We start from the raw sequence: 9440 nt of genomic DNA, 5'->3' as shown, positions 1-9440 counted from the left end.
TTTTGAGTAAATGAATTGTTTTATTTTAGTAGAATAGTGCTGTCACTTTAACCCAATGCATTATGGGAGATGCAGTGCGAAAACTCATGCTGGTCAAACTCACGTCTCTGAGCTTCATTATTTTGTTCACTTTTTCTACGGTCTGACACCGGATACCGCGGGAAGCTACACCGCTAAACACGAGTTTTAGTTGTTATTTTTGTTGTCCCAGTAAAAAAGCGAGGATATTAACTTTTGATTGGTCAGACCGATGACATGATTAAGCCTCCAAGAATGATTGGTCGAGACAGCTGGAGGGGCGGAACTTTTCCAAACAAACAGCTAGCTGTGGCTAAATCGTGGGACGTCATCGTTATCAAAAAATCTTTATTGGAATCATGTAAACACAAAGAAAAAAAGTATTTCATGGTATTTCATTTTCGTTTTATAAAGGGTCTGTTTGGATGAAAACAGAGCCAATATTCTGGTGATAGAAGATTTTTTTAGATCAGTGAAAATGAATGATTTCTCTGGTTGAAAAACACTGTTCTACATAACTAGTCGACAGTTTGTGGTCACTCAGACAAGAATCATCCATTTGCATAAATCCCAGTACTGCAGACCTTTGGCATTCTAGCTGTTGGTTTGTTGAGGTAATCTGGAGAAATTTACCACGCTGTCCTAGAAGCCCCTCCCACACGTTGGATTGGCTGGATGGACACTGCTCCCACAACATCTCTAAGGCGTTTAGATCTGGCCACTCCATTACACATAGAATACCAACTTCCTTCTTCTTCTCTAAATAGTTCTTGCATAATTTGGACGTGTGCTTTATCAAAATTCTTCCAGGACAAAAGGAAACAACTACCCGGCTATTACAGCAGTTATGAACCTTTATGACAATCATATATTTACTTACACCAGAAGAGAGTCCGGGATGTCCTGGAGCTCCAGGTGGTCCTGGGGGGCCAGGAATACTCACGGCTGCCATTTAAATAAAACATATTAATCTTTGATGATGATGATGATGGAGGTCTGCCTAAATGCTAAGCAATAAGAGGTATTACTTTGTATGCGGTCGTACGGGCCGGTCAGCAATGGTCCTGGAGGACCTGGTGGGCCTGGAGGTCCGGGTCGACCATCATAACCTCTTCCTGGTTGCCCAGGCAGCCCTGGATTCCCCGGTGGACCAATGATTGAGTCACCTTTGGGTCCCTGGAGGATAAGAAGCATCTCTTAATAAAAAGGTAAGCTACTAAAACAAAGACTGCTTTTAAAAGTCTCGTCTTACAGGCGGTCCAGGAACCCCTGGAGGGCCAGCGGCGCCATATCCATATCTTGGGTCATAGTATCCACCAGCTGGTTCCCCTTTCTCTCCTTTCAAGCCCATCTCACCTTTCAGCTCACGCTGTACAGACAATTATTCAGAAATAAAACTTTTTTTTTAAACTTACATGAATAAGATAGAATCCTTATAGTTAATCTCAACAGATTTTACCTTTAACGTGTAAAAGTCAAAGCTTGACCCAAAACCTGCACCAGAAATGTGATGGTCATTAATGAATGAGATTCATTAGTATTAGTCTAAATTTCTGTAAATTGACTTTACCTGGAATCTCTAATTGTCCTGGAGGTCCTCGATCCCCTTTGTCCCCTTTAGCTACAAACAAAGAAGTTTAGTATCAGCTGTTGAAAAAAAAAAAGTTATTTAAACTGTTAAAACACACATTTAAAGAACTCACCAGCATAAAATCTATTATTCTCATTATATCCCTGAGAAAGAGAAGAAGCTTAGAACAGAAGACTTCATATAATCTTAAATCCAGGTATTGAAAAGGAAGAATTATTTTCTTATTTTAGTTATTAGATACATATAATGTATTAGGATAAGCCACACACATGAGCTCCATCAATGGGGACAGGAAGCCCAGGAGGTCCTGGAGGTCCGGGGGGTCCTGGAGGACCCGGGCGACCCTGGAGCATATAAATGTTACGGTTTTCCATTAAACTTTTGTAATAAAATAACGTGTTTAATTCATATTTATTCGATAATTATTACTTTTAAAAATTGAGAATATAAAAAAAAAAAACATGAAATCTAGGCAGGGTGAAATTCATATGATTCAACCCTAAAAATTAATAAAAAACCCAAAATATATTCATATATCAACCTGAACACGATTATTATATGGATATCTTGTGTCTGAATCTCCTTTTTCTCCTTTGGCACCATTCAGTCCTGGACGTCCCTGCCAAAAAGAAAAAAAGGTCACAGAAATCAGAGGGTTTTAGCATTCTGTCCACTGGATGACTTATATATTTAAATAAAACTTGGTTTAAAAAGTGCCTACGTTCAAAAGATACACAGTTATTGAGGCTTTCAAAGTATTATTTTAGTTTGAAAAAAATGCACTTTTAACTTTTAAAATTGTACTTTTTAGTACTTTTTTGTACTCTAGTATTTTTTGATTGGGTGTGGTATCACAAAGTTTTCTTTTAATCATGTTTATTTGTTATAAGTTATATATTCTTACCGGTCTTCCAGGGAGCCCGATCTCTCCCTTTATACCTGGAGGGCCATAAGGACCCTGGAGAAATAAGAATGCTTTATTTTAAACTTGAATCAGTTGATCAAACAACTCAAAAGTGGTGAACGACTATACATACAGGGGGTCCAACTGGGCCAGGGAGTCCTTTGTCCCCCTGCAAGTTGCCAAAAATGACACAAAAATAAACATTTTAGTTAGAAGAAATTACAGATACATCAAAATTTATCAATCAGCTCAAAACGTATACTTGTATTTTATAGAAAATCAGTTAACGTTGATAAAAATAAAATCAGTGGCTGGATGGCTCAGTAGGATGAATACAAAAATGGTGCATGGGAAATTTAATCCAGTGTGGGTCTGTAGCCAAAATCTTCTTATATAGCCACAAGGGGGTCCAAGTCTGGGTCTCCCTGTGCCCGTCCCCAGCCCGGCTAAAATACAGGTTTGTGTCAGGAAGGTGTCAGGAAGATGATAAAAAAAATTAAACTATTCTTACAAAGTTCCCAGTTTGTAGGATTCATCTGCAGACTGTTTTGTAGTCCATTTCATTTAACCCACAATCAAAGCCTCATGTCATTTACAGTGCACTGCACTGATTCTTAAAAGCCTCAATATACCGTCTTTCCTGACAGGCCTCCCAAGTATAAAGGATTCCCATCAGGCCCCATTATGATGCCGGGTTCCCCCTTCTCTCCCTGAGAAAATCAAATTCAGAAGTATTATAACAGTTCACACAGTAACAATTGAGCGCTTACAGTACATGAAATTATAAAACAATGTATCTACACCCTCCCTTTGTCAGAACAAATCTCTAATCTCAGTAAATACAAGATGTATACCTTCACTGCATATCCTGGAGGACCTGGATCCCCTTTATCTCCTTTTTGTTCCGTAATCTGCTAAATCAAAAATAAACGAGACAAGTTCCATTTAGTCAGCATGACGATGTGTAACAATTTTATAATTTATTAAATTGCACCCTTGAATGCTTCTAGATGACTATTACTCACATGTCTTCCTGACACGTAAGTAAACTCTCCTGGAACTCCAGGAGGCCCTGGAGGTCCGGGTGGCCCGCCATCTCGTCCAGGGAGACCCTGTGTTTCAAGCAAGAAAAAGTTGAGCCAGAAATATGCAACAAATTAGATTTTTATTGAGAAAGTTTTTGTTATCTAGTGCCTGTAGCATTAATTAGCTCTTAAGAGTTGACCAAGACTCCAGAGAGTCCAAATCACCAATTTTAAGGTGCACCGACGGTCCATTTCAACGTGTTTTTAGAGTCGAGGCAAGGCACGTTTATTTATGTAGCTTATCTAAGGTTTTCTGGAAGTCTGTTCCAGATATGTGGAGCATAGCAACTGAATGCAGCTTCTCCATGTTTCGTTTTGACTCTAGGAACTGACAAAGGTTCTGCCATCAGATCTTTAATCCTTGAAATATTTCTGAGATGATAATAGGCTGATTTTGTGACTGTCCATCACTACACCCAAGTTTCTGGACTGGTTGGTGGTTTTTAGATGGATAGACTGAAGTTCTGTAGTGACCTCCAACCTTTTTCTATAGCCTTAAAGACAATAACTTCAGTCTTGTAATTGTTTAACTGAAGTAAGTTGCTGCACATCCAGTCATTAATGTCCTCAATGCATTTACCAAGAGCCCGTACAGGGCCTCGGTCTCCTGGTGTCAGTCTAATATATATCTTTGTGTCATCTGCGTAGCTATGGCAACTAATGTTGTTCTTTATAAATAGCATGTAGATGTTAAATAGAAGTGGCCCCAGGATGGAGCCTTGGGGAACTCCAAATGCAATTTCTGTTGACTCAGCTATGAAGTCACCATAACTGCAGTAAACTCTGTTGGGAGGTAAAGCGGCCTCTATTCAACAGTCAGATGTGAACATTGACTATCCATAGTCACTGGGTTGGCAGACTAGCTGTTGTTGATCCAGGGCGGAGTGTTGCCGGGTCTTGGTGATGGGCAGAACACAAACATCTTTAACACAATTGCTAATCTCACTTATCCATGTTGTTTGTGAGGGATTTGGATTTGTGAGGGATTTGTGAGGAAAAGGAGTTTGAATGGCTGCCACTGTAGCATGGTTACCGCCAAACCTGCAGCCCTGCTTTCTCCTGACTTTCCGCTTGTTAGGACAGGAAACCAACAAAGGGCTACTTTGCTACCTCTACCAGAGTCACGTGCAAGCAGATAAACTCACTTTGTAACATATTCTGATTTTCTGATCATGTTATCTATAGATGTAGTAAGCTTGACCAAATGTGCACAGAATGTACAAAAAAACATCATTAATGCACCAGGCTGCTGTACCTGTGTGCACCACCATGCTAATTTAGCAGCTAACAATGATACTTAACATCTTAGAGGTAATCAAGTGTCTTTACCCTTTCTCCTTTCTCCCCGGGATCTCCTTTTAGACCCTAAAAAAAAAACGAGAATGAGATCTGATTAGTGCTTAAAATAAAAGCAGAAAAAGAACAAGATAAACGTCTTTTAAGTATAGTAGTCATCGGAGTACAAGTCGCGTTTTTTTCTTTGCACAGTTTGGCAAGACTTAAACTCAGTTTAAACTGAAAGTGATTTTTAAAACATCAATATTCAACCAGGGCTGCACGGTTGCGCAGTGGTTAGCGCTCTCGCCTCACAGCGAGAAGGCCCCGGTTCGACTCCCGGCTGGGACCTTTCTGTGTGGAGTTTGCATGTTCTCCCCGTGCATGCGTGGGTTTTCACCGGGGACTCCGGCTTCCTCCCACTGTCCAAAAACATGCTTCATAGGTTGATTGGTGACTCTAAATTGCCCCTAGGTGTGAATGTGTGAGTGACTGGGTGTGTGATTGAGGCCCTGCGACAGACTGGCGACCTGTCCAGGGTGTACCCCGCCTTCGCCCATCAGTAGCCGGGTTAGGCTCCGGCACCCCCGCGACCCCGAAAGGGAAGAAGCGGTCAAGAAAATGGATGGATGGAATATTCAACCACATATTTGTTATTTTCCCTCAATGACCAGTTGCCCTTTAGCTGTTGTTTACCACTAACAACCACTAGAGGGCACTGAAGGTGCATCAGTATTTGCTTCTGACAGCAAATAAGAAGAAGTAGTGTTGTCCATAACAAACATGGAGGAGAATCTGATAGTTCTACTCATGAACCTTATGATATATTTTTTATTTGCCTTGAGAAATTATTATTCTTGTTTTTATTTTTCCTTCCCTGGGCTAAAGCGGGACAAAAGGCATCAGATTCCCAGCCAGCAAGGCCAAGCGGGCCCCAAATGGTTTAAAAGTGGGGAGAAAATGTGGGCCCCAATTGGGTTTGTTCCCAGTTTCAGTGGTGGATCCACCTGTGTTTGCTCAGGTTGGCTTAATTGAGAACTCAGTAGGTTGGCTCGATACACTAGCCAGCCACCCAGTGGACACCGTAATGAACTAGCAAGCTCCACTGTAGAAAGCTAGCAAAGTCCACTGTGACGAGCTAGCAAGCTCTGCTGTAGCAAGCTAGCAAGCGTGCTTATTGATTTTTTTTGTAGGGCTCTTCAGATTAAATAAACTTGATTTCTCAATGTCACCTGTGTCTTCTGTCCATCGTAAGGGCACAGTTAATAATTTTATGTAGATATAAGGCTAACGACTTGACAGTAGCTTCTCCCACATGTGACATTAGTGTCTAGTTTATGTGCTAAGTTTTAGACTAGCATTGAACATTGAATGCGACAGGCATAGAAAAAGAGGCAAGGGGTGCAAATTTGACGCTGGAATCGCCTTCGATGTGTACCCAGCTTAAGCGTTGCACTTTCTCCCAAAAGTGTGACTTAAATATGATCATCACTATTGCTTTTTTTTTTGTCTGCAGCGACTGGTACTCCAGAGCAACTCATAATCCGAAAAATAATAGGTTCACTGAGGAGGCTGAATTTCATCTGGTCAGCTTGCTGACACACTTACTGGCAGTCCCAGGTATCCATTTGCCCCGGGGATCCCAGGAGGACCTCGTGGACCATCAGCCCCTTTGTTTCCATGGCTACCAGGCAAACCTGGCTTACCCTAAAAAAAAAAATAATATGACCACTAAATACGCAAATGTATGTGCCTGTGAAAGCTGTGCATATTACAAATAAATTAAATGTGAATCTGAAAGTATTTAATTAACAGACATTTATGAATTACATGTGTACCTATCGTGATTTGCAAACAAATCCTAAAAAAATATATATACTTTTACATGAACAGTTTAATCAAGAATTTGAGATTTGAATGTGAACTTGTTTTAAAAGTTAAAGAATCTGATTAATAATAAAAAATATACTACTATAGTTTTATTTTTTTTACATTTCTTTATGTACAAGAAACACATTTTTACACTTTCACAACAACAATAATAATAATGACAGATAACTTTGTAGTATTACTTATTTTATCAATATTTTTAAATAATTTATCACTTAATATGGTTTGTGTAGAATGCATCAAAACATACTAAATTGTCTGACTAGTCATGATTATATACTTTTGTACTTACAGGAAGACCTGCAATACCAGGTGGGCCCTAAAAAGGAGAGCAGGGGTATTAAGACAGGGCAAATTGTGACAAAAACAGAAAAAAATACAGATCACCTACCTGAGGTCCAGGGGGACCTCTGAGTCCAGGTAAGCCATTAAGGTCACCCTGTGAAGGGAAGGTGTGAGACTAAGTTAGGATAATTCAAAAATGCATCTGTACAAACTGTTTTAAACATCTGATTTTTTTAGGGTCACATAGGTTGCTGGACATCACATTTTGGGTTACCAGAGTAGTGAATTCTGCTCAACTGGTGCCCTCTCAAAGAGAAACAAAACAAGAGCTCGGGTCTTGAACGCTTAAGTATAGTTTGACAGCTCAGTTGGCAAAAACCTAAAACAGATGCGTCCAAAAAGGGTTCTTTATATACAGTATTCCACACATTGTCGCGGGGCGAGCAGGACAATTTTATCTGGATAATTCTAGCCTGGTTTTAATTGTACAGGGAGAATAATTACATGATAAGGTGGCCCCGGTGGTCCAGGGGGGCCTGGAGGCCCAACTGGTCCCATGGGACCGGGAAGACCTGCCAGACCCGTCAAACCCGGTGTACCAGTCTGGCCTGGATCACCTTGTGATCCCTAAAAGAGAAGGGAAACATTTCAAACATGTGTATTTACTTGGTTTTCCTTTATTCCTCTCTCTATTGTTAATAGGATTAGCTTTCATAGATTATAGTTAATAATAAATAACAATAAATTACAATAAATACGATCAGAAAAAACATGCAATGGAAAGAAAGATGAGGGTTTAAGAGAAGAAAATCCAACCAAAAATGTATACGTTTTGTTAAAATAAGGGGGAAACATTTAAATTTTGCCTCAAAATGATAAGACAGAAAATGTATAAGTTAAAGGTTGGAATAAAGGGAAAAAAAGGAAATAATGGAAGTTGTCCCTCAATACCAGTAACCCATTACACACCGTAGAAGATGGAGCAAAATAGGAAAAGAAGGTGTTGAAAAAGTTGGAGTCTTGTTCGTCTTGCTGGAGAAAAGCAAGGAAATTTTAATACTGTATAGAACCAGCAAATATGCATTTGAAAGTTTTAGGGTTTAAAGGAAAACGCAAAAAAATGGAGAACCGGACTTCCCTCACCTTTTCTCCAGTTGGTCCTGGAGGACCAAGTTCACCACTATCACCCTAAAAGACATGAACATTTTCAATACTTAAGTATTTTTTTAACAGTGATTGAAATTTTAATAGTCAAGGAAATTTTCAATAATTCCTTGAAAAAAAAATTGTTGTAATAATACCTATACTTGTTACAATGACAATAAAAGCAATACATTTGTTTATTTTTGTTGTTGCCTTAGCTATCCATATTAGCTTCTCCATACCTTAACAATCCATATGACAGAGTGACAAAGAAGTGACAAAAAAGTATTTAGTCAGCCACTATTTGTCAGGTTCTCCCACTTAAAAAGAAGAGAGAAGCGTATATTTTTTATCATAGGTATACCTCAACTATGAGGAGAAAAACAAAAAACAAGAAAATCATTTTGTCTGATTTTTAAATCATTTATTTGTAAATTATGGTAGAAAATACGTATTTGGTCAATTACAAACAAGCAGGATTTCTGTCTCTCACAGACCTGTAACTTCTTCTGTTAGAGGATCCTCTGTCCTCCACTTGTTACCTATATTAACGGCACCTTTTTGGACTCGTTATCTATATAAAAGACACCTGTTCACAACCTCAAGCACTCCAAACTCCACTAAGACCAAAGATCTGTCTAAGGACACCAAAATTGTTGACCTGCACCAGGCTGGGAAGACTAAATCTACAATAGATAAGCTGCTCAGTGTGAAGAAATTATCATGAAATGGAAGACAAACAAGAACACTGACAATCTCCCTTCATCTGGGGAGGATCTCACCCTTTGGGGTTAAAATGATCACAAGAACGGTGAGCAAAAATCCAAGAACCACACAGGGGACCTAGTGAATGACCAGCAGAGAGCTGGGACCAAAGAAACAAAGACTACCATCAGTAACACTCTACAAATCCTGCAGTGACAGACGTGTCCTCCTGTTAAAGCCAGTACATGTGCAGGTCAGTCTAAAGTTTGATAGAGAGCATTTGGATGATCCAGAAGAGGACTGAAAGAATATAACTTTTTGGAAAGAACTCCATTGTTTGGAGGAGAAAGAATGCTGAGTTGCATCCAAAGAACACTATACCTACTGTAAAGCATGGGGGTGGAAGCATCATGCTTTGGGGATTTTTTTTTTTCGGCAAAGGAACCAGGATGACTGATCGTGTAAAGGAAAGAATGACTGGGGCTATGTGTGGTCAGATTCTGAGTGAAAACCTTCTTCCATCATCACTGAAGATGAAACGTAG

At 39.6% G+C, this 9440-nt stretch overlaps 1 protein-coding gene across 1 annotated transcript in view; it reads right to left on the bottom strand.

The window, feature by feature from the left end:
* LOC112156672 (collagen alpha-1(XVIII) chain) overlaps nucleotides 1-9440 on the bottom strand; it is a gene marked incomplete in the record, with an annotated part of 39415 nt that overhangs the window by 5518 nt on the left and 24457 nt on the right. The window contains 20 exon segments of the mRNA XM_024288942.2: nucleotides 899-963; nucleotides 1047-1194; nucleotides 1271-1387; nucleotides 1478-1512; nucleotides 1589-1639; nucleotides 1722-1752; nucleotides 1879-1953; nucleotides 2151-2228; nucleotides 2514-2567; nucleotides 2647-2682; nucleotides 3146-3223; nucleotides 3368-3427; nucleotides 3539-3625; nucleotides 4928-4963; nucleotides 6482-6580; nucleotides 7056-7082; nucleotides 7155-7202; nucleotides 7553-7675; nucleotides 8018-8080; nucleotides 8192-8236. Of these exon segments, the coding sequence (XP_024144710.1) occupies nucleotides 899-963; nucleotides 1047-1194; nucleotides 1271-1387; nucleotides 1478-1512; nucleotides 1589-1639; nucleotides 1722-1752; nucleotides 1879-1953; nucleotides 2151-2228; nucleotides 2514-2567; nucleotides 2647-2682; nucleotides 3146-3223; nucleotides 3368-3427; nucleotides 3539-3625; nucleotides 4928-4963; nucleotides 6482-6580; nucleotides 7056-7082; nucleotides 7155-7202; nucleotides 7553-7675; nucleotides 8018-8080; nucleotides 8192-8236 (1356 nt within the window).

The sequence above is a fragment of the Oryzias melastigma genome, linkage group LG2 (genome assembly GCF_002922805.2).
Source record: "Oryzias melastigma strain HK-1 linkage group LG2, ASM292280v2, whole genome shotgun sequence".
NCBI classification, from domain to species: Eukaryota; Metazoa; Chordata; class Actinopteri; order Beloniformes; family Adrianichthyidae; genus Oryzias; species Oryzias melastigma.
Note: the sequence above shows the minus strand (reverse complement) of the source record. Positions and strands in the feature narration are given on the sequence as shown.